The sequence below is a fragment of the Aspergillus aculeatinus genome (assembly GCF_003184765.1).
Source record: "Aspergillus aculeatinus CBS 121060 unplaced genomic scaffold BO66scaffold_4, whole genome shotgun sequence".
Lineage (NCBI taxonomy): Eukaryota > Fungi > Ascomycota > Eurotiomycetes > Eurotiales > Aspergillaceae > Aspergillus > Aspergillus aculeatinus.
In genome coordinates this window covers 895,880-919,140 of record NW_020291473.1, presented here as the reverse complement: position 1 = coordinate 919,140, position 23,261 = coordinate 895,880, and the positions used below count along the sequence as shown (strand labels likewise).

Here is a 23,261-nt window from a genome sequence, read left to right as displayed (position 1 = left end):
CTTAAAGTAGGATGTTTAGTGATTCTGTAGAGTAGAATGAAAGATTCAAGACACCTTGTCAGTCACGTGGATGAGGAAACCCTCACATAGTACCAGGGATAGGATGCCCTCCAGCTGGCAATAATCATGTGTCTCAACGCAGGGTTCATGTTCCGTGATGTCAGAAATCGGAATGACAGACTTGAACAATTGCTAAGTCTGTAGTTATCGCAGGTAACTTGCAGGAACAGATATCATTCAACGAGCTGCATGTTAGTTTCTTTCGCTCATAACAGCTGCAATGTAAGGTTTCAAGGCTTGACCCGCTTTACTTTGCGCAGCGTTAACAGTGAGAGGAAACTTTCTCGTTGTCTACTAGCCAGTGAGGTAAACAGAATCCTTATTTCTTTCTTCGTCCTTCTTGACTGCACAGTAGTCCTTCGTCTAGTGTTCTTCCACACATGCCTTGTCTCGAAAATCCATCATCACACCTGCCTCCATTCGCTCAAATGAATTTCAAAGTTTAAAAGTTACCTGACTGCCACGAAGGCAGGCTGTCTTCTCAAGCTTGTAGCATTGCTTTACATCAGTTTTAGATAGCGTCCTATCCAGATCAGATAGTAAGCATTACCAACCCCCGTGTTATCGCTGTTTTATCTGCTTTGCTCACCAGACCTCAACATACAGACCTATCCTCATCACCCGACATTCTTAACACCTTGCTCGGGAAAACGGTACGTATCGCCCGGCTTGTCCTTTTGCTACTAAGGAGCGAAGGATCAAAACTGATTACCATGCTCAGAGTGTGATGTATCCTGCGTTCAACCGCGTCCAGTCCTTTTGTTCCTCCGACGATATTCTTGCGAGTGAGGCCTTTGACGACTTTTTCAACATCTGGCGCCCGAAGAAGACGGCAGCCGAAAAGGAAACTCAAAGGCAGAGATCGCTCGATCTGCAAGCAGACATTGATCGACGCCTTAAGCTTGATTTGTGCCCCCAACGACCCCCCTGTCGTTCGCGTCGGCAGTCTTTGGACCCGACAATGTGCCGGCTCACTGATGCGGTCGTCGCGAGCTCGGAACCGAGCGACAGCAACGACGTGGAGAGGACTGGGGATGCTCAGCCCGCTGCGCCAAAGCCTACTGCCCCAACGGCCGAGGTGACGGCTCAAGCTGAACGGGACAGCGACGACGATGACGACGCTGATAGGAGCGGTCATGGCCAACTTGCTGCATCGATTGCCGATGTCGTCCAAGCCAGAAAGGCGCAGAGGAAGTTGAACAAAAAAGAAAGAAAGAAGAGGCAGGCTAAGAAGCCCGCGAAGAAAACGTCAGGTGGTCCTCATCATCAGATGGCGGCGGCGGCGGCGGCGGTGGCTGCTGCTGCTGCCCCTTCTCCTCCGCCTCCTCCGCCTCCTCTTTCTCCGCCTCCTCCTCCTCCCCCTTCTTCACCTCCTCCCTCATCTCCTCCCTCACCTCCTCCTTCACCTCCCTCTACTCTGCCTCTTCTTGTTGCTTCCGCAGCTGATGACAGTGACGGCCTGGTCGCGCAGCAGCAAGTCACAGGCGCGGAGACTCAATCCATTCGGATCCAAGTGCCGCTGTCTCCTCCACCTCCATACGCCACTCTACCTCCCGGCCTTTTCGAAGCCGGTCGATCTCAGCTCGTCCCAACAGCGGTGAATCCGTCCTGTTTTTCCCCAGCGCCTTCGGATGTTAGCTCCACAACACTCTCAGCGACAGAGCCCCCAATCGTATCCTTACCTCCGCCCTACGTCAGTTCAGACTCGGCCGAGGCTAGCCAGGCTTTGGTCTATGATGACGTGGGTGCATCACATTCCAGAGACTTGAATTCGCTTACAGCGACTCAAGAGTCGGAAAGCACTCACTCTTTTCCAGAATCGGAGCCACGAAGTTCGTCTACCACTGACGCAAGTACTATTGTGGTGCCATTGACCGAAGCAAATCCCGATGTGGTGCAAGATCCCGATCCTGACGTCTTGGATTCATGTGTAACAACTCAAAGCACGGAAAGCACTCAACAACTGCAAGCGCCGAAGCCACGGACCGCGTCACCCACGGACGAAAGTATTCTAGTAACGCAGTTGACCGAGACCAGCGTCGAAAGCTTGGTATCATGCTCCACAGAACTTGAAGATTTTCCCGGGATCATTGGGAACCCGAACAATGAACATGACAATTCATTGCCCGAGACACCCGCTGACTTGGTTGCTGCCGAAGAAGATGCTTGCGTGTCGCCAAGGGAGCAGCAGCAGCAGTCTAATGAGGAAGAGCACTGCACATTTGTTTGCAACATCTGCGAGCAGGAAGCCAAGAATGCGCGATGTGATCAACATGATCAGGAGATTTGTTCCTTCGAAACTAACTGTTGCGTGCATACGCCAAGATCAACAGGTTGTGCTTGTCCTCCTAGGAAATCATGTTGCTGTTTACATTTCATGTCGCATTGTCAGTATGGAATATCAGAGATTGCATCCGAGTCAGTCGCACCGAGTTCTTGCTCACCAAAGGACATCGAAGAGACTATTCAGGACAAAGCCCATACGGCCGAGGAACAAGCCGGTGAGACGTCAAAAGTTACCGGTCAGTTGGCTGGCAGAAGAGGTTATCAGATCGAAGTGCTAATTTAATTGAAGATCCGCCCGAAGAATTAAGAACAACGGATAGCCTGTCGACCTATTTTCTGGGAATCTACCGCGACCAAGTATTGTGTGACTTCGGCATTGAACTTTTGAGGAAAGGCGACTCTGAGTTTGCCTGTGCCTTGCTGGCACATCGACTTATAATGATGCGAAGCCCGTCACTTGCTGTCATACTGAAATTCCCCGCATACATGGAAGGGTATAACCAAATCATCGCGGTCTTCGGTGAGAAAGTCGGCATGATGCATGGTTTTGAGATGGCTCTCAAATATCTGTATGGTGCATCACTCTTAGACGGACAACTTCTCCACCAGAAAACAATTGAGTTACTGGGATACACGGAGGCGACATACGGCGAGCTCTCGTTTCCATTCGACAGCGCCAAGGCCGAGTTGGCATACTCCTATGCCGTGGCTGGAGCATGTCTGCAAATTCCGGACGTCATCAATGCTGGGATTGAACTGACCATCTCTATGATCAGCTGGGAGACCATCGACGAGATCCTGCAGTACAGTATCCGGCCCGAAGACTACCTCATCACCTTGAAAGCGTTTATCAGCTTCGACCCCGAGGCGCCGTCGCTCGGGACGCCCACGGCCAGCACGCCCGGGGCACAGGATTTCAAGAAACGTTGGGCTCCGCAAGTAGTCAGGGCCTGCCTGGAGTATATGGTTGACCACCTGCCACCCAATTTTGAGTTTCACTGCAGCAACCCAAGGCGAAACATGACCACTCCCCCTCCAACGGATTCTGAGTACATATGGCCCGATTATGAGGACTACACAGCCTCCTGGATTCTGGCATCTTTGCCGTACCCATATCTCCAGGAAGCTTTCGGACTCCTTCGGGACCGCGGCTTGCTGTCGATCAAGATGGCGCATGCCGTCCTGCTCGAGCGAGAGGTCAACCGCCTCCAGGGGCTCTTGCTTTGGCTCAGGAGCGGGCACTCGACGTCGCAAGAGGAGAAGATTCCCGAGCTTGAGGCCTTGGGGTATCAAGAGATGTTGACTGTCATATCGAGGGATCCAAGAACAGGCTCGCCAAACGTCGGCGTGGACAGGGTATGGGTAGGCTTCACCGCTACTGCGTTGCCAGTTGTGCTCGAATCCACCTCCTCTGGCAGCAACTGATCTCAGTCCATTGTACACTCGGCCTGGTTTGCTTTTGGCTGCCTTCTGAATTCGATGGAAATCATTCAGCCTCTGTCTTAGGAGTGATTTTGGCTTGGACCTGATGAGATAGAGGTGATGGATCGGGTGTAATTGGGCTGGAGAAATGCACAAGAGGCCGAGGGGAGAGCTGAATTGGTTAACTGTTTAACACCTTGAAGTCTAGTCCAAGCTGTGAGATTTTCCATTTTCCCATCACTTCATCGGTGTGTGTGCCAGGTCTTTCGCCTAAGGCTCGCTTACTGCGTTTGTTCACTGTGGGCTGATGGAACGAACACATGTCAACTCTCTTGTTTAGGAAAGCCCCTCTTTAGTTTAAATGCACAGCGACCAACTGTTGTACAATACCATACAGCGGAATTGAATCAAAGATGTCATTTCAATCATACAAGAAGTCTTATATATCAGAGTCATATACAACTAGTCACTCTTGGTTCTTTCTTCTGAACCAACCGATCAACCAACCAAATGGCTTCTATATCTCTCTCTATAAACCCTTCTACCATAGTTGACGTGCTGCACTGTTGCCGAGTGTGCCTATTCCATCGTGGTACTTAATTGGCGACCTTGTCAGGGAACCCAAAGTCCAGACCGAAGGGCGGGAAAACGTAACGCTTGAAGGACTTCGTCCGAGCCAGCTCGTCCGTGTACTTGGCGATGGTGGCCAGATCCGACTCGTCAAGCTCGACCAGCTGGCGGTTGGCCTCGATGCGAGAAGGAGTCACCGACTTGGCGAGAACCGAAGAGCCACGCGCGACTAGATAGCATGAGGTTCGGTGATTAGCTTATCGGCTTCTGTGAACGTAAATGGGAGAGAGAGAGAAAGGAGCAAGGGCTGAAGCAAGAGAGACACTGGTGCAAAAACATACTGTGCCAGCTCAGCAGAACAGTCGCGGGGGCGACGTCCTTCTTCTTGGCGACCTCGACGATGGGGTCGGCGGAGAACAGGGGGCTGCCCGTGCTGCCGAGCGGGCTGTACGCGGTGACGTGGATGCCCTTCTCCCTGCAGAAGTCGACGACCTCCTGTTGCGGCAGGGCCGGGTGGTTCTCGATCTGGTTCACGGCGGGGACGACGGTGGCCTGGGCCAGGAGCTCCTGCAGATAGGGAACGCTGTAGTTGCAGACGCCGATGGCCTTGGTCTTGCCGGCGCCGACCAGCTTCTCCATGCTCTTCCACGTCTCGACGTGCGGGTGGTCGAGGTGCAGGTCCCGCGAGCCGTCCGGGAGCTTGGGCACGACCGGGTGGTTCCCGTTGGGGTTCATGGCCACCGGCCAGTGCACCAGGTACAGGTCGATGTAGTCCAGCCCCATGGTCTGCAGGCTCTGGTCCAGCGCCTCCGCCACCCGGTAGTGCCACGTCGACCACAGCTTGGTCGTCACGAACAGCTCCTCGCGTTTCACTTCCCCCGCCGCGATCGCGTCGTTGATAGCCTTGCCCACCTCGTGCTCGTTCTGGTACGCAAACGCCGTGTCGATGTGGCGGTACCCCACCTGGATGGCGTGCCGGACGGCCTTCTCGACCTCGCCGGGCGCGGATTGCCAGGTTCCTGGGAGGAGGGGGAGCTCACGGATTAGTGGGTCTGGTTACAAAAGTCAAAAGGTACACAGGCTGCATACCGAGACCGAGAGCTGGGATCTCCGCTCCGGTGTTGAGCTTGAAGCGCGTATCGGCGAGACCCATTGTGGATTGCGATGAGTTCCTTTGGGTTATGGTGTTGGGCTTGAGGCGCGAACTGCGGGACGAGGACAGGATGCGAATTGCGAGGGAGTTGAATGAATGGAAACAGGAGGAATAGAAGAATGAAGAAGAAGAAGAAGAGAACATGTGGCAGGACGAGAGGGAAAATAGTACTTAGCTAGTAGGAGAGGAGAAGGGAGGGGCAGAAGGAAGATACCCCGCACTAGTACTCTAGTATCGGAGCAATCCCCGGCATTTCCCCCACCACTTATTCCTTCCCCTCGGGCGTCTTTGTGCCGACACTTCTTACTGAGAATCTTACATAACTAACAAGAAGGGCTGGAACAGCTTTCAAGAATAGCTTCACAGATGACAATGCGGAGTTTGTTTCTCCAATCTATCACCCGCATTCCCTGCACTGCAATGCACTTGGCAGGCACACCTCAATCCAGCATCTACATCCCAGACACGAGCGAACACGAGCGGGGAAAACAACTAGCCTCATCTGCCCATATGCATCAGGGCTATTGTCATCATACAGCAGGTCAGAGGTGCAGATACAGATAATCACAATGATCGTATCTTGCAGCAAGGGTGAACCTAATCGAGGTCGGGCCCCCTGACAAATGAAGACATTCTCTCTGGTTGAACAACGGCCCGCATGCAAACCCGCCATCGGAAACCAGAATCCAGAGGCATTGTTCCCACCCACGGCCCAGACAGCCTCCAGGGCTACACCTGAGTGTGGCTGACGCTCTGGTTGGCTGATCTGGTCCATATGCGAGCCTCTCTGTTCCACCATGGCGGGGAATGTTACCCCAGGGCAAATCCTCCCACAGTAGTCTGTGGCTTCGGAACCCAGAATCCGACCTCCTGGCGTGGGGTGGTCATGCTGGTGGGAAAATCGCCCTGTGCTTTTCTAGAATCACGCAACGTCATGCGCTGCAGCAGACCAACCAAAGGGCGATACTCGGTGTTTGGCATTTTCGATGGCAACTCCTTCCGGGGTAGTCTAATCTACGTTCGCCGAGAAGAATGGAAATATCATATTTATGTCCGTGTCGCCTCGCTTTCATTCATTATCCTCCCAACAACAACAACCCTTGTGTGATACCCTCAAACCTCGAAGACAAGGATAAAGTGATCCCCAGGCTTCAAAAAGTTTTCTCGTCCTTGCATCATACGCATAATCAACATGGCACCCGTCGCAGTCGCCCAAGAAACCCCCGTGTTCAACACCAAACGTGACGGACAGGCCCTTGAAGACCTGTCGGACGCCATCGACACAGTCAATGTTCTCAAGACCAACCTGAAGGAGGAGAAGGAGAAGGGTCTCTATGAGGAGTCTGAGTTCGACAAGGAGAAGGACAAGACCAAGTTCCGTCAGTACGAGGATGCCTGTGACCGGGTCAAGAACTTCTACAAGGAGCAGCACACCAAGCAGACGGTGGCATACAACCTCAAGGCGCGCAATGCATTCCACGCGAAGACCCGTGCGGAGATGAGCGTGTGGGAGGCGATGGAGAAGTTGAACACTTTGATCGACGAGTCCGATCCGGACACCAGCCTCTCCCAGATCGAGCATCTCCTGCAGTCTGCTGAGGCGATCCGTCGCGACGGCAAGCCCCGCTGGATGCAGCTGACCGGTCTCATCCACGACCTGGGCAAGTTGCTGTACTTCTTCGACGCCCAGGGCCAGTGGGACGTCGTGGGCGACACCTTCCCCGTCGGCTGCGCTTTTGACGATCGCATCATCTACGGCCGCGACTCGTTCAAGGAGAACCCCGACTTCGGCCACGAGATCTACGACACCAAGTACGGCATCTACAGCCCCGGCTGCGGTCTGGACAATGTGATGATCTCCTGGGGACACGACGAGTACCTCTATCACGTCGTCAAGGAGCAGTCCACCCTGCCCGCCGAGGCCCTGGCCATGATCCGCTACCACTCCTTCTACCCCTGGCACAACGCTGGCGCTTACCAGGAGTTGATGAACGAGAAGGACAAGGAGATGTTCAAGGCCGTCAAGGCCTTCAACCCTTACGATCTTTACAGCAAGAGCGATGGCATTCCCAGCGCCGAGGAGCTCAAGGTGCGTTAGCCAGACTTGTGATTTCCCCAGAGAATGCAGCTAACCGATAGTCTGCAGCCTTACTATCTCGAGTTGATCGACGAATACTTCCCCAACAGGGTCATCAAGTGGTAGAGGATACCCTGGATGGATGAAAGAAAATTGTATTCCGTCCAGTCTACCACCTGAGCTATGTAGGACTGTGTCTGGCTTGGTTGTTTGTTTCCAGCATCTTTGTTTCACTTTGTTTCACTTTGTTTCTTTTGGTTTCATGGTATGAACTCAAGCGATGATTCACGAACACACTATACAATGTTATTTTCCAAATGAACCGATGGCCAAGATGATTTGGGACCACGTTTTGCCCTTCACTATCTACTGTCCAGTGCAATGATCCTGTAGAACCTAAGCCCGAAGCCGTACTTCACTACGGCTACCATCCCTGTCGGCGATCACCCTGTAGGCTTCTTCATCTCAATGAATCAATTGATTTACTCAGCCACTTCCAACATGTATGTCAATAACCATAAGTTACCCCTCGTCAAGATCGACCGCGATTGAAGTCTATCTTCAGCCACGACTAACGCTCAGACCAAGTCAACCCATTACAGTCAAAAAAAAACAATTGACTTTTGCAGTTTCAATGGGAGAAATCTGTCTCTTGCGGGGATTGCTTCAGTGCCAAGACATTGAAGGCGCTTCGGGAACGAATTCCCGAGTCGGGGGAGTGGGGGCGTGGGGATGCGGGGATTGATTCCCTTGGGGGAGTGATCGGATCAGATCACCAGCAATGATGATTGTATACACCATTTCTGTGGTTGGGAGGAGCTTTCTCCCTATGCATTGCGAGTACAGTGGTGAATCAAGTGATTGTTCTTGTTGGTTTGCATTGATTGTTTGTTTCTGGTTGCGAATCACAAGTTTACTGTACAGTGGAGGACGCCATGGCCAATAATTGAGGTCCCTTTCATAAGTGTAGAACTTGTTGTAGCAGTACAGCTATTAGTTCGCAACTGAGTAGCATGCAAAGTCGGAATGACTGGCAGTCATATGATCTAAATTGAGTGCGTGTTGGTTTCTGCCTCCAGCTAAGGAGCACAAAGATTCCTTGTCTATTGATAGTATGTCATTTGAGTATACTTTTCCACCTTTGGCCTTCCCCAATTTTTTTTTCGATTCTGTCCTCTCCTTCTGGTACACGGCTTCCCCGCATACTCATGGGGATAGGAGTAGCTTGCCACATGTTCTCAAGCTTCGAAGAGAATTAACTGAGGTTGTAGACCCATAAGTTCGCCCAGGGGGATATTCCCCGCCGTGCTCTGAAGATACCCCGGAAAGGGTAGTTTTCCCCGCCCCCGTACTTTACCGTGGTTGTTTGGATGCTGTTTGAGCTCAACAAGCTGATGCTTTTCATCTCCCATCTCTTCCTTGTCTTTCAATTGGAATAGATTCAAAGCTGCAGGTTCCAGTCACTGCTTCTCTTTATCCTGCCAGTGCTGCAGGATCATAGCAGCGATTCTCTACGGGAACCTCGTTTCCGAAGGGGCTCCGGGGCAGGGATCCCGACGGCCAGATTCCGGGGTCGGCAAAAGGAGGTGGTGGTACTGTACACCTGCAGTACATACAGCACTCTCCACTGGTCTGTCACCCCGGGATTTCCATTCCGCCCGAAACCGTCCCTGTCCGACAGCCACTGGCAACTTCAATGGACCAAACCTACGATTATCCAGCCAGTCAGAAGGATTGTCAGACTAGTCTCCTTGACTGGCCAGCAGCAGCAGCAGCTCCAGCAGCTACTCAGCTTTCTCCGCATCTTCCCCTCAAGGAAAACAAAAAAGAAAGAACCCAGACCGACACTTGCCCCAACTAACCCCAGCTGCGTGTCGGGGGTTAAATTCCTGCTGCTTCGCTGTTCATGATCTCTTCCTCTCCCTCTTCCTGTCTTTCGTTCTCTCTTCACCAATTCTCCATCTACCTTCACGAATCCCTCCTTCTCCCGCTCGCCGCTCCTCAATCCTCCCACCAATACAAATATCCATCACAATGTCTGCCAGAAGATTGAAGGTTGGCTGTGCCGGTCTCGGTCGCATGGGCAAGCGTCATGCCCTCAACTTCTTACAGCGCACTCCCCGCGCGGAGCTCGTCGCCGTCAGTACTCCCGACGACAGTGAATTAGAATGGGGGAAGGTCCACCTGGCCCCGTACGGCGTGAAGCTGTACAAAAGCTACGACGACATGCTGAAGCACGAGGGCTTGGAGGCCGTGATTGTTGCCTCCGCTACCGCCGTGCACGCCGAGCAGGCCATCAAGGCCATTGAGGCTGACAAGAACGTTCTGTGCGAGAAGCCTTTGTCTACCAGTGTTGAAATTGTATGTGGCCGTTAACGTCCCGCTTCTTGCGCCTCCCCTTCTTCTCTTTTCTCCGCTCCCAACAACCGAATTGACGAGAGAAAAATCTGGCAACTCAAACTAACATGGCTTAAATTGACACATAGTCCCAATCCGTCCTTGACGCCGCAGCCAAGAAACCCCATCTCAAGGTCATGTGTGGATTCTCGCGGCGATTCGACGCCTCCTACCGGGACGCGCACAGCAAGATGTCCGCGGGGGCGATCGGCACGGCCTCAGTAATGCGCAGCCAGACGTGCGATAAGCTGGACCCGACGGGGTTCTTCGTCGCCTACGCTGAGTTCTCCGGCGGTATCTTTGTGGACTGCTCGATCCACGACATCGATCTGGCGCTGTGGTTCTTCGGCCAGGACAGTAAGGTGAAATCCGTCTCCGCTGTGGGCATTACAGCGGTAGAGCCGGACCTCCGCAAGCACAACGACCGCGACAATGCTGTCGGCCTGGTCGAGTTCTACGACGGCCGCATCGCCTACTTCTACGCCTCGCGTATGATGGCCGCCGGCCAGGAGGACTCCACCGAGATCATCGGCACCAAGGGCAAGCTGGCCGTCAATACCCAGCCCGCCATCAACCTGGTCAACGTTTTCGACGAGACCGGCGTCCGCCGCGAGCTGCCCCAGCACTACTACGACCGCTTCGAGTACGCCTTCGTCACCGAGGCCAACGAGTTCACCGCCTCCTGCCTTGAGAACACCCCTGTGCCCTTGAAGCTGGAGGGCGCCGTCCAGGCGGTGCGCATCGGGGCCGCCCTCCAGGAGAGTCTGATCACCGGCGAGAAGATCAACTTCGATGAACAGGGGAACCGGATTCCCAAGGCAAGATTGTGAGTGTGAGGAGGAGAGGATAGTCACAATAGACATTGATTAGAGCTTTTGGCTTTCACTAAACTTTTCTTTTTGGAATGACTTGCGAGTGTGATGTTTTAGCCTGAATGACAATTGAAAAAAGATGATCCACGACTACTATCTTGTCCCGTTACACAGTATAGAATCTATAGTTGGGTCGGCAACAAGCAACAAAGGAAGCTGGCATGTACTGTACGTTTTCACGAGTTAGTCGACTCTATCCACTCCACCTCTTGATATCTCAGGGGTTCGCTTAGGAAGGTCATCAAAGACACCCTGTGTGACTGGAAATATCTCTCTGGGTCCTTCGGGGGTTTAGCATACTCATGGGTGCATTCAATGTAATTTCATGGATACAATATTCTATATCAACAAGTCTCATGAGTGATAGTATCCTCGCGCCCTCGGGGTTTTTTTATAGCCGAAGGTAAGTTGTCATTATTATGGCCTTCTGTTAGGTAAATCCTTTTATCATCTCTTAGTAGAGCAATTATGTGTCCATTACGAAAAGATTCGACACCGTCGACTTTCAATCCTAATTGCTTCATCTTATAGAGTGTATGTGAGGTGGCCTCGAACAAACAACTAATCCTGCCCTACAGTCACCATTACCGCATTGATGGATTCATAATGACACCACAATTGGTATTTTAACAACCTCCGATGTGGTGTAACGGCTAACATCGCCGTCTTTCATTGGGATATCACGGCAGCTCGGGGTTCGATTCCCCGCATCGGAGAAATCAATTATTTTTTCTGCTTGGAGCCCGGTTTCGGGTCGGTGTGGATGCAGCTGAGATGACGGATGGTCGTTATTTTGCTCGCGCGACCCGAAAAGAACAGCTTAGTCAGGGTAAAGAAGTCGCGTCACCTAAAAATACAGTTCATGTGAACCTTCGAAGGGTTTTTTATTCCACATCACCTTTTACATAAATTACAGATTTCTCAGTACTAATCAACTATTTCCATTAGGGCTATCAGGGTTATTAGGACTCTTAGGACACTCAGAGTCTATAAGATTTGGACTCTTAAAAGTAAATACCTCTATAATTCTCTTACACTAGGATTGATTACAGGCATATAATACAAGTCATTGATTAACAAAAACAGAAAAAGTTGAGTTGGGATGTAAATTTGCTTCTTAATAGCCTTGGCGTCATGTGCGCGGCGAACGTTCCACATGAACCTTGAAAAGAGTTCAGATGGTGAACACAGGTCATCTGAAATCTTTTTTGGGTTCATGTGGAACGTTCCTGCGGCACGTGATGCCAAGCCCTTTACATAAGCAGGAACGTTCCAAGTGACCTTATAAATTACTGTTTTTTATTATTGAAATTCAACTTTCTCTTATATTCTTTAAATACTCTTACTTCTAAGTAATTTTTCTAAGTTATTTTCTAAATACTTAATAAGTACTTTCTAAGTACTTATAACTTTAATAGTTAAAAATCACCTAGAAATAGTATGTGTAATAGTATTGAAAAGATGATGTGGAATGAAATTTTTGGTTTGTAAAGGTAACAGGGTCGCTTGGAAATCACGTGACCAAACTGCTTAGTAAGCAGTTTTCGTTCCACATGAACCGAAAAAGCAGTACAGCTGACCTGCAACCACGTTCAGATGAACTGCTGGTTCTCCTCTTGTTTGTTGCTGACTAAGTTATATATGTACTGCAAAACTAGAGGATGCTGAAGCATAGACTAGACATTTTGTAATGTGGTCATGTAGATATGAGAATCTTGCAATCTCTTTCGTAGAAAACAAATAGCATCCTCGTTTATGTACCTACGCATATAGCGCATTTAGTGTTCCTCCGCCCTCCGGTCTACCCCTACCGTACCGAGACCATAACCAAGGGAGTGCGCGCTCATTCATCGGAACCAAGACAGCGTGGCACCATGAAAATCATAACCTATCTGCCAGATATGAAGGACCGAAGTCCAGCTCCGTGGACAATTGCCTGCTAGCAAAACGACAACAACATAACAAGATTTGGCTGCAGCGCCGCTAAGTCCGCGCATCGTCCTCCGCCTTCTCCTTCTTCTGCGCCGCGGCCTTCTTCGCCTTCCTCTTCCCGGCTACCCGCAATGGGTCGGCGAACCCATCGCCTCGCATCCACGAGAGCGCCACCCTGACCCCTTTCCCCTGCACCGCGGAGGGTCGGGCATCCAGGATGCACCCCATCAGCGCCCAGCTCGCCACGATGACGCACAACTCCCCGTCCTTCCACCCGGTCCACCGACCGCGCTTGCCCGCGGTCTTCCAGGCCGTCGCGATCGCGGCGCGGAATAACGACAGGAAGACGCCGCGCTGGGGGCCCAGAAACGCGAACGGGACGCCCGCGAGGGCCCCGCTCAGGAAAAACCGCTTCGTGGCTATCGTGGACCGCGGGAGGATGGCGTTCCACAGGCAGATGCTAGCCCAGGCGGTGCCGGCCGATGCCGACAGGACGGCGGTCAGCTTCATGATTCTTTGGGACAGTTCGTTCAGCGACGTGATGGGGTGGGACGCCAGGTGTTTGAGGTTACGCAAGGAGAGCGCCAGGGTGGCGGCGGTTAGGAACCGCGCCAGGGGCGGCACGGAGAGAAGGATATGGTGCAGGAAGGCCGTGCTGCAGCTGGGGCTGCTGGGGTGGAGCAGTGCGCAGGACAAGCTGGATATGGCTGGGTGCGCGGAACCGGTCACCGGGGAGATCGACGCCAATGACGAAGGTAGTGTCTTTGAAGTGCCGGGGTGTAAGATGGGCGATACGAACGATCTGTTTGATTCATCAGTGGTCAGTACACGGGCGGGAATCCAGCACATTTTAAGACGATAGGGAGGGCGGGGGTTCACTCACGGCCACCTTAGAGTAGATATAGTTGCGAGTGAATTGATGACACCCTCCTTGTCTGGCCAAGCGACGTCCAAAGGCAGACTTTCGGGACGACCGCGGATGTAACTCGGGGAGAGTCTGAGGATCAACATTCCAAGCCACTGCAAGCAAGATTTAGTTTTTGTTGTTCTAGGATGAAGAACATCCCTATCCTTGTACTTACCGATGGCACGGCCTCTCGATCGAAGATAAACGAATGAAACAGCTGCGCACAAGAAATTGGCATCAGCAACCAACTACCGAACCAGGCAGGCCGGTTGTCAAACCAGCCCTTTTCATCCAATGCATTGAACAAGAACTCCAAGCCACGGGTGGCCGAATAGATGGCTGCGATTATGCGAAACTGGCTTCGTGGGCAAATCCCTAGCGCAAACCCTGCCAGACTGGCCCCGACGGCAGGGGCAAAGCGCGAAGTAAGCACATTGGAGATTCGTGGGTTGCGATCTCGGAATGGCCGAGCGTCGTCGGTGCGGAGGTTGGCGCGCAGCTTGACGAAGAAACGATAAAGGAATCGGTGAAACAGGAGAAGAAGCGCGAGCGACGCGGATATGCGAAGTTTCGGGGAGCGGGTGGATGATGAGGCTTTCGGTCCTTTGCTGTTGGAAGCGATGAGATCTATGTTAACCATTGCCAGTCTACAACGCGAACAGGAAGGACTATGTACAGTACCTCGATAGATCCCCGCGTATCCGGTTTATCGCGGTGTCGGCGAGCTTTGTGAGGGATAACGAGAGTAGGAAGGTCCGCAGTGCTACCCGCACAGCAGCGACATTGTGCTTGTTCTTCGAGCCGATAATGGCTTCGTACTTGGATGGAGACGGCAGCCTACCCTGGACGGATAAAGGAGTGCGTTGGATGGCATAATCGTGGAGACGCTTGTATTCCTTGGCGCTGAGGGAAATGCGGAGGATGCTGCGAACCACAGAATGGGTTTCGGGGTCGGGCGGGGTGTCTGACGCCATGCTTCTCACTGATGGTAGCCGGAATGCCTCCGGTCACATCCTGAGATATGGAAGATGGATGAAAGCGCAAAAGAAAAGAATGGCAGGGAAGATAATTAAGGTGGGAAGATGGAAGGAAGGAATCCAAGGAGATTCCTTCAATCCTGTGTCCGCCCGTGACCTCGGCTAGTCATCAAAACACGTGCTGATCCCGTTATGCGATGGATGGAATTCTCTATTAGAATTGGCACGATTCATTGCAAAAAAATTCACCATTAACCGTCTATCCCGTATATCATCCCGCCTTGAGCAACATGCAATTATCGAATTGAGACATGCAAAAGAATAATGTCATGAACGGCAGCTCCTGACAATGCCTACTTCCTCAAAGGGACAGAGGCAGGGAAAGAGAAGAAAGACGCAAGAGCAAATAAGTGATAATACTACACACAGAAAGACGAAGACAAAAAAAAAGATAGTCGAGAAGGTGGAGAATAAGTAAGGAAGAAGGGAAATTGTAGCCATGCCATGCAAAAAATCCATCATCACAAGTTGCGCCTCCTCGAGAACCAGAAATCCATAATGGACAGGACAACATAATCACCAGAAACTGCACCAACCAATCCAATGCTGGCAGATATTCTCCACGCTGGTAGCCTGAGCAAGAAGCTTGTCAACTTGATCGCTGACGTTGAGCTCCTCGTTGGGCCTAAAATCTCTACCGGTCAACTTCTCTTTGACCCGCGCAAGTACCTGAAGCGCGCGTGCATTCTGTGCTTCTCGTGCTTCGTTGGGGATTCCTTCCTGTGCATCTAGAATACCGCCTTCAAGGATTGATGGGCGGCGGTGGCGCGAGAAGTTGCTTGGCTGCACGCCATGCTCAAGATTGATATTGGAAACGACAGACTGGCGACGCTCTGCGGAGAAGGGCATCCGATCTGGCGATTCGCGGACTCCAAGACGCCAATTGATCAAAGGATCATGAATGAACTGTTATTAAGACAATTAGTAAATATCCTTGTCAGATTCCACCCAAAAATAGGAGACTCACCGCTTCGAGCACAGCCATAAGGGAGTCCTTGTTCTCTCTGAGAACACGCATAACCGCTTCACATGTGATACGATAACTGCCTTCGATGTTGCTAACTTCCATGGCGAATGTCAACATGCGAGTAAGGCGGAAAGGCACCCTTTCTGGGTATTTCTCTCGGTGCATGGCCACCTCGAAGCAATCACCAAAGTCAATGTGAACCACTCTGCCAGTAACTCGATCGAGAAGGAGGTTAGACGGGTGGCGATCGCCCAAGCCAAGTATGTAGCCGACCATAGACATGACACCAAGAGATCGAGTGTAGTTCGTCCGCCGCTCAAGCCACGCCTCGGAGCTCTTGCTTTTGAGCCAAAGGACACGATAAAGATCTTTCCCGGTAGTGTTGTCCATGGCGTACCCGAATACTTCCACTTTCTGCATGAGCGTGAGATTATCGTAGTCCGGTGCCATCTGAAGCATGATACGATGTTCAATGTTGAGTAAGATCCGACGGCTCTCTCGGTATTCCTTGATCAATGCGTGCAATGTGTCGCTGTTGGAGACCCATCCTAGTAGACCGGAGCTCTGTGACAGGGGAATGGCAGGGAATCGTTGCACAGATAGATGACGCTTGAAGCTCTCCCCATCATTATCCAGAAGGGTGTTAACAAGGCCGAATAGTTGCATGACTCTCTCGTCTTGTCGGATATCTTCGTGTCCCTTGAGCGCGTACATATAGGAGTTGCCGTCGCTGCCTTTGAGGGTCATTCTACGCGGTCTCTTCTTGGTCTGCAGAACATGCAATATGGGGTCGAAGCTGACAATTCGGATGATGGGTCGACCGCTTTGGTAGGTTCCAGGAACGGCAAGGTCGAGGTCCACACAGTCCTTGAGTTTGGGGGAAACATACTTGAGATCGAGGATCGACAACTGAGGAAGCTGCCGGCTGATCTTGCGGAACACAGTGTAGTAGAGATCCCATGCCTGGTTCAAATCGCCAATCTCCTCAGTCTCACGGAAAAGCATACAGTAATGCTTCGCCTCAGCAAGATCTCGGCCGAAAGCCTGCGCAAAAGATACTTCACGCAATGTTTCTGCCCCTTTGTCAAGCATGTCATGTAAAGGTGCAAGGGTTGCGAACATCCCTTCAACATTGTGATCACCGAAGTAGAGCCGAGATGCCTCCTCCAGGCCTTCATGCCACAATTCGTGCCACAGAACCGCGACTCGGATGAGCTCATGACTAACCAAGTCGGCTTGTTCGACCAGCTTTGCGCTGTGCTGTCGCATGTTGTCCATAATACTGCTTGCAGATTGCGAACGCTTCGTAACATTCGATTTCATCGCAACCGTCAATGGGTAAACCAATGCTTGAGGATGTGTTTTGCCAACCTCGGATAGCAGTCGATGAACTGCACTCCGTACTCTAATGTTGGGCTGATTGATTCGGGCGATAAGCTGGGGGGTAACTGCAAGCCAGGTGTCGATATTGACCGCCGTAAAGCCTTCAACGACGACGCTGTTCACCTCTGTATCACCACCATGGGCGAACCACAGAGTCAGGAGTCGGAGAGTGTCCTGAAGGGAAGATGTTGACGACAATGCGATGGACCTGAGGAAGCCCCGGAGTGCGGGTATCACATGTTCCGTTACAATGTGGCTCGGCACCATCGCCATGGTCGTGCCATCTCTGCTGGCTTGGCTTGCAATCGTCGTGACAACTTCAAAGTTTGCCAATGCCCAAGAGTGCCATGCTTTGTATGAATCGCGATTGTAGTTTGTAGCAGCGGCATAAGCGTTGAGCACCTCACGAACATGCTCGGGCCGCCAATCACCTCTTTGCATGGCAGTCTGCCACTCGCCTTGTCGGAGATAACTCTTAGCCAGAAGCTTCCTGAATTTGGCCACATCGCCAATGCGTTCCCGTAGCCCTTGAACATCAGGATGATTCGCATCAGTGACACCATTCACCCCATTCACCCCGTTCACTCCATTGACACCATTGACTCCGCCGTGATCGGATTGTGATAGTATGAGGGTGTTGTACCGAGTAAAATCTTCTGTAAGGCCTGAAGTAAACTCTTTAAGCATTTGTAACGCTTCACGTTGGCGGCCAGTAGCCCAATTGAACTTGAGACGGGCATAAGTAACTTCTGGGGGAGCAATGACCCGCGTACCATTGCTGTCGGACACAGTAGTTTCGAGAGATGCAAGAGATCGCTCAGCAAGGCCCATACGATTAGATTTTCGGCATAGATTGGCGAATTTGATCCACATTTCAAGGTTTTCACGAGGCGACGTAACAAGTGCTCGAACCTTGAGCATGCGTTGCCATACCTCCACATTTTGTTGACATCCAAGAAGTCGCTTGTTCCAGGTTTGACGCATGGATTCCTGCTTTTCAGGATCACCAATGTTCTGTTTGTAGGTGATGATTTCCTCCAGCTCAGCAAGCATCTGGACGCGCACAACAACATTATAAGCACGGTTGTACGACTCGCCTAACAAAGCGGAAAGCTCGGTATCCAGGCCATTGCGCGCTTTCTCAATGTACATCGTAGCTTCATCAAATTGATTTCGGTGGATAGCCAGAATTGCGCCAAAGAAAGAGCGATCCGGGGATTGCTCTTTCATAACGCCCAGGTAAGAGTCCATCAGTTCCCACTGTCCACGTCCCCAGGCAGCAGCAGCGGCTAAAGGTGCTATTGCTCTTCGGTGTTCAAGAGATGCTTGATTCCACTTCTCCTGAGCGAGGTCTGAAAGTACCTTCCACTCACCAAGAGCGTGAAGACAGCGCATTTTACCCATGGTAACTCCAAAAGAATCAGGGTCAATCCTTTCACGCCGCTTGTAAGCAGCGAGGGCTTCTTCCCAGCGCTGAAGCTTCTCAAACCACGTCTCTTTAAGTTCGACATCTCGGTACGCCTGTGCCTTGCGCAGGATTCCGATAGCGGCGTCGGACTGTTGAAGCTGGTTGTTAATGGTGATCAAAGCCTCAACTGCTCCAGAGTTCTGATCTTGTTCGAATTCCAGCTCTTTATAGTGGAGGGCTTTGGCGAAAGCGTGACATTTAGCGGCATACTTGCCCAAGGTGCGGATGTCAATCGGGAGGGCTTTGTCATCATGCTCCATAAATTCTGCCAAGTTAAGCAGAACCTGAAGGATTTCTGGAGGGATGTTCGGCGAAGTAAGCGCTTTCTCGATTGACCGGACTAGTTCCTCTTGATACTGATCATACAGCTCCGTCCAGCATGAGACGAAGGCAGCATTGAACAGGTCCCTTGCTAGTGGCTGATAGATGCCAGCTAAGCTGGCACACGCACGTAGAGCTGGAGAGGGAGACTCTTTCAGCAGTTCCACGCTGAAACGTCTGATCCATTCCTGCCAATCCTCTCGAGTGGATTTTTGAGAAGCATCCCAGGCACTCTTAAGATGTTGCTGGTTGACAAGCATTTTCTTCTGTCCAATCTCTGCATAATTGGCGTCATCTGCAAGTGTTGCATAGTTTTCATCAGGGTTGTTGAGATCCTGCGGAAGAGGATCTCCCTTCTGTAACTTGGTCACCAACATGTGGTAGTTGCTATGACTAACCTGATGTGCCTTCAAGACTTTGTTCAAAAGATGTATGTAATGGTTGAAGTCTTGGCCGAGCTGGAGGATAAGTGCACAGATACAATCCATGGCAGCCTGGCGCAAGGTGCGGTCATTGCCAGCAACCACGCGTGACAAAGAGTGAACCATCAGGGATGCAAAGTCCGAAACATTGACTTGGCGTGATAGCTTCGTTAAAGTGTCGATAGCAGACTTTCGAATACTTATCGGATTTTGTGTCCGGTCAAACAGGCGCACAATAGATGGCACAATAAGATGCATGTACTCCTCGCCGCTAGGACCAAATATCAGGAAGGTATGTAGGATCTTCTCAGAAGGTTGTCGGCGCGGTGTAGTGTCCTTTTCGAATGTGTCAAGCATGGGTGGGATAAGGCCTGCAAGATACTTCTTGAACTCTCCTTCCAGAGATTTTGCTATTGCCTCAACCAAGGAAAGGATTGTGGCTTGAACTTGATATGAGGCATCCCAGAAGTCACGAACGACTTCGATTATCTCTGGAAGGAAAGCCCGTATGTGTTGCCGTACAATGTTCACCAAGACTGCCAGCTGATTGAAGTAAGACTCGAGGCGGCTTGGGGGAGATCCTCTGATGACGGAAATGAAGCCCGGGATGATCTGTCCAAGGAAGGGCACGCACTTGAGGCCCAATGTCTTGAAAATCGTGACGATTGCATCGATGACTGCAGAATGATACTGAGCAAGGGAGTTCTCACGCAAGATGTTCTGCATTAGTGTGTTGATGACCACTGTCGGATAATATTCGTCGTTGGAGGGTGTCAGGCCCTGCATAATGAGAGCGACATCCGAGACGGTTTGCACCTCATTGATGTGATGGATATCTGGCGCAGTTTCGCTGATTTGTTGATACTTGTAGGGGTCCAAGGCCCCCAATATTCCTAGGACTTTGATGGTTTCCTTGCGGAGAGATCCAGTCTGTTCCGTTTTGATGATGTTGATCAGGACAGCAAGGAGGTGAGAGTACTCGAGGTACGGGTCTATGACATATCCGGAGTTACTAGCTAATTGTCCGAGAGTTCGCAAGGCTGCCTCTCGCTTCGCATGAGACGACAGATCCTGCAATGCGTCGAGAATGATTGGCATAAGTTGCGGCAGGTACGTTTTCATTTCGCTACCGCCAACACTTGCGAGCTCTCCAACAGCCTTGAGAGTGGTTGAAGCGACGCCCGGATTCGCATCAGTGGCTTTCGGCAGCAATGTAGTGATCATCGGATCTACGTAAGATCTGATGAGTTTCGTAGCATTCGAAACAAAGAGACTGATCAGCTGGGCGCTCTCTTCCTTCTGACGAGCAGTGCTTGCGAATCCGAGACTTGTCAAAAGATTAACGAGCAGCTTTCGGAGTGGTGGAAAGACATAAGCCGGGTTAACGCTGGACAGGCGACCGATGATGCAGATAGCAGCCTCTCTGACGGGGAACACTTCATCATTGACTGCTAGAAAGAGGCAACGGATATTCTCCGGTCTGGCAAGATGACGGTCAAACTTTCGGTCCAAAGACCATAAGACTGTCCGCCGGATCTCTGGGTCAGGATCTCCCACGCCGACTGTGAGAAGTTTGTCAATAACTTCACTGACAACTTGTATCGAATGACTACTCGTTTGATTGATGATGGGGTCATGGACAAACAATTGACAGCAAGTGAGTGCGGATGCCTTGCGAATCTCAGGATTGTCATTCTCGACATAATTGATGGCTACATCACGAACAAATTCGTTGAGAATATGTCCCGAGAAGTCGAAGCTCCCCAGCGTGTGAAGTGCAAGTGCAATTTCGGTGTCAGAATGAAGTTCCTGAGGTCCGAAATCCCGGGCAAAGGAAGGCATGGGTGGCAATCTGCTCTCAGGACAACCCAACGGCCGGAAAGGGGTACCATAGAGAATCAGGCTCAGCATATCCAAGAGTTTCTCTTGAATTATCGGCTTTATGGGAGGGATGTAATGGGCCATATCGACCAGAGCTTGGGTAAGAGACTCGCTCAACCCGCATGCAAAGATAGGGTCGAGCAGTGCTTCCATGTATTTGCTGAGTGCCTGTCCCACGGCCAGCGACAACATGCTGATACATTCGAACATCGGCGCTTCATTTACGGCAGCTCGATTGCGGCTTAGGTGGGTTAGCTTTTCTGGTGTTTAGGATATTGCGCAGGGGCAGGAAATGCATCTTACGCTTTCATAGCAAGGCCTTCTCGGATGTAAACAATGATACCATCGAGGTATTGTGCGATAGCAACACCGACCGCATTGGCAATCTTTCCAATTGCAATAAATGCAGAGTTCCTTTCCTTATCTCTTTTGAGTTGCGCTTGAAGATAGATCATGAATCTATGTAGATAGGTTTCTGTGAAGTCGAGTGGAGCATAAGAGGCGAGGATCGGAATGGTCAAAACGACTTGGGTGCGTATCTTGGGATCACGGTGGTCCTTGAGACGAAGGACAATCTCGCATGCATTCCGGTAATGTTCGTTCATAAACATGGCTCCTTTGAGAAGCAACTCTTTTAGCACCAGAAGCGATCCATGAATCCAATCCACGTTGCTGGATTTGAGACCCAGCAGCGCCTCTTCGTAGATTCGTGCGAACCATAGTTGCCGAACTTGCATATCTCTGGCAGCAATGATTTCGAAGCATTCGCTGACGGCCTCGGCAGCAGTTTCTCGGATGAGCACTTTGGGATCGCGAAGAGCGACCCAAATGAGCTCGAATATCTGGGAGACAAAGCCATAGAGCAGTGTCGGCGAGCCTTTGGCAAGCTCCCGGATAACAAGTACCGCAGCAAACCGCCTGCTTTCCTGCCGCTCAGACTGAAGAGCCTCTAGAGCAGATTGTATTTCACTCTCGACCAATTCTGCCGTAAGAGCTCCACCGGGCTTGGCCAGACGGCCAAGTGCCCGGGCTGCGTACACCAAGACCGCAGTATCATTGCTTCGTAGGGCATTCCGAAGATAGCTTGCAAACCGAGTTGTCTTCTGAGCTGCGTCCACACCATCGAAATCTATTAGGCGATCGAGAGCTAATAGTCCACCAATCTTGTCGTGTGCGTCATTGCCGGTAACCACGAGCTGTGCGATGCGCTGGCTAACTGCGTTAAAGAACTCGAGAAACTTCTCTGGAGGCCAGTCTATTACCAAAGAGCGAAGTATTAGCCTTATTTCTTGTGCGACCGATGCCGAAAGTGTTACCTCGTGAGATGGCAACGACGTTGTCGTAAAGCTCATAAGCAGCTCGCACCCGCGTTTCCTCGTTCTTAGACTTCAACTCGATGAAGAGTCGTTGAGTGACGTCCGTGATAGGACCTGCTTGCGCCATATTGCGTACCACACCCCAGGGTGGACATTTGAAGTCAACCTCTAGGGCATGCACGATGACACGAGTTGGACATGGGGTGGAGAGCCGATATGGGCGGCCTTGAGCGATGCGGGAGGTGAGGTCGACGGCCTCCGGAAACCCGTGCACGGACCATTGATAGCCTGAGGCATGAAAGTGTACCCTGCCTGGTTGAGATGCGGGTGTGCAGTGACTCGCCCGCTGAAGTGGGATGCTGTAATTTCTATGTGAAAAGAACTGAATTCACCCCGACTCTTCATACATTTCATTCATTACTAGGACTTAAGTTTCAACAGCCATGTTACTGGCCAAGCTTGCTCCAGGCCTTATATTTTTCATTGTGATCATGGCGACCCCTATCATAAACCATGCCCAATCTCCACCCTCGCAATTGAATATGCCTTCGGCTAGGTGATTTTTACAGGCCTCAATTGTTCGGTTAATCGGCTGCGTCTAGTGGCAAAATAAGCATTATAACGCGCTCGGCTACGGGGATGAAATATGCACTTTGTGCATGCCACTGAAACATCTGTTCGATCTATAATAGAATTCTTGTTGTTGTGGTCATGGTTGCAGTGAGACTCAAGCATCATCCATGTAGACTTTTTTTGAGGCGGGCAACTGGGCCCTTTTCAGAAGTATGAC

At 51.3% G+C, this 23,261-nt stretch overlaps 6 protein-coding genes and 1 non-coding gene across 7 annotated transcripts; 4 read left to right on the top strand and 3 right to left on the bottom strand.

Annotated features, from left to right (window-relative positions):
- The first annotated feature begins 491 nt into the window (after positions 1-491).
- On the top strand, positions 492-4,141 carry BO66DRAFT_425917 (uncharacterized protein). Its single transcript, XM_025650260.1, has 2 exons — positions 492-2,582; positions 2,636-4,141. The coding sequence occupies exons 1-2, from the start codon at positions 788-790 to the stop codon at positions 3,769-3,771; spliced, it is 2,931 nt and encodes a 976-aa protein (XP_025508230.1). The 5' UTR covers positions 492-787; the 3' UTR covers positions 3,772-4,141.
- A 42-nt stretch (positions 4,142-4,183) lies between these two features.
- On the bottom strand, positions 4,184-5,632 carry BO66DRAFT_388463 (putative glycerol dehydrogenase). Its single transcript, XM_025646565.1, has 3 exons — positions 5,428-5,632; positions 4,680-5,357; positions 4,184-4,567 (listed from the first exon to the last, which is right to left on the bottom strand). Exons 1-3 carry the CDS (start codon positions 5,489-5,491, stop codon positions 4,365-4,367), a joined length of 945 nt encoding a protein of 314 aa, XP_025508229.1. The 5' UTR covers positions 5,492-5,632; the 3' UTR covers positions 4,184-4,364.
- Positions 5,633-6,603: 971 nt separating this feature from the next.
- BO66DRAFT_341420 (inositol oxygenase) lies at positions 6,604-7,694 on the top strand (the record flags this gene model as incomplete). The annotated part of the gene is made up of 2 exons (XM_025644434.1): positions 6,604-7,580; positions 7,638-7,694. Exons 1-2 carry the CDS (start codon positions 6,684-6,686, stop codon positions 7,692-7,694), a joined length of 954 nt encoding a protein of 317 aa, XP_025508228.1. The 5' UTR covers positions 6,604-6,683.
- A 1,548-nt stretch (positions 7,695-9,242) lies between these two features.
- Positions 9,243-10,881, top strand: BO66DRAFT_425914 (putative NAD binding Rossmann fold oxidoreductase). The gene is made up of 2 exons (XM_025650259.1): positions 9,243-9,929; positions 10,055-10,881. Exons 1-2 carry the CDS (start codon positions 9,603-9,605, stop codon positions 10,793-10,795), a joined length of 1,068 nt encoding a protein of 355 aa, XP_025508227.1. The 5' UTR covers positions 9,243-9,602; the 3' UTR covers positions 10,796-10,881.
- A 591-nt stretch (positions 10,882-11,472) lies between these two features.
- BO66DRAFT_t37 lies at positions 11,473-11,553 on the top strand. The gene has a single exon. It is a non-coding gene; the product is annotated as a tRNA-Glu (tRNA).
- Positions 11,554-12,537: 984 nt separating this feature from the next.
- On the bottom strand, positions 12,538-14,736 carry BO66DRAFT_388461 (uncharacterized protein). Its single transcript, XM_025646564.1, has 4 exons — positions 14,358-14,736; positions 13,852-14,284; positions 13,653-13,789; positions 12,538-13,571 (listed from the first exon to the last, which is right to left on the bottom strand). Exons 1-4 carry the CDS (start codon positions 14,648-14,650, stop codon positions 12,821-12,823), a joined length of 1,614 nt encoding a protein of 537 aa, XP_025508226.1. The 5' UTR covers positions 14,651-14,736; the 3' UTR covers positions 12,538-12,820.
- A 120-nt stretch (positions 14,737-14,856) lies between these two features.
- On the bottom strand, positions 14,857-22,670 carry tor (putative TOR pathway phosphatidylinositol 3-kinase TorA). The gene is made up of 4 exons (XM_025646563.1): positions 22,472-22,670; positions 21,459-22,410; positions 15,681-21,396; positions 14,857-15,619 (listed from the first exon to the last, which is right to left on the bottom strand). Exons 1-4 carry the CDS (start codon positions 22,596-22,598, stop codon positions 15,230-15,232), a joined length of 7,185 nt encoding a protein of 2,394 aa, XP_025508225.1. The 5' UTR covers positions 22,599-22,670; the 3' UTR covers positions 14,857-15,229.
- Between the last annotated feature and the right edge of the window lie 591 nt (positions 22,671-23,261).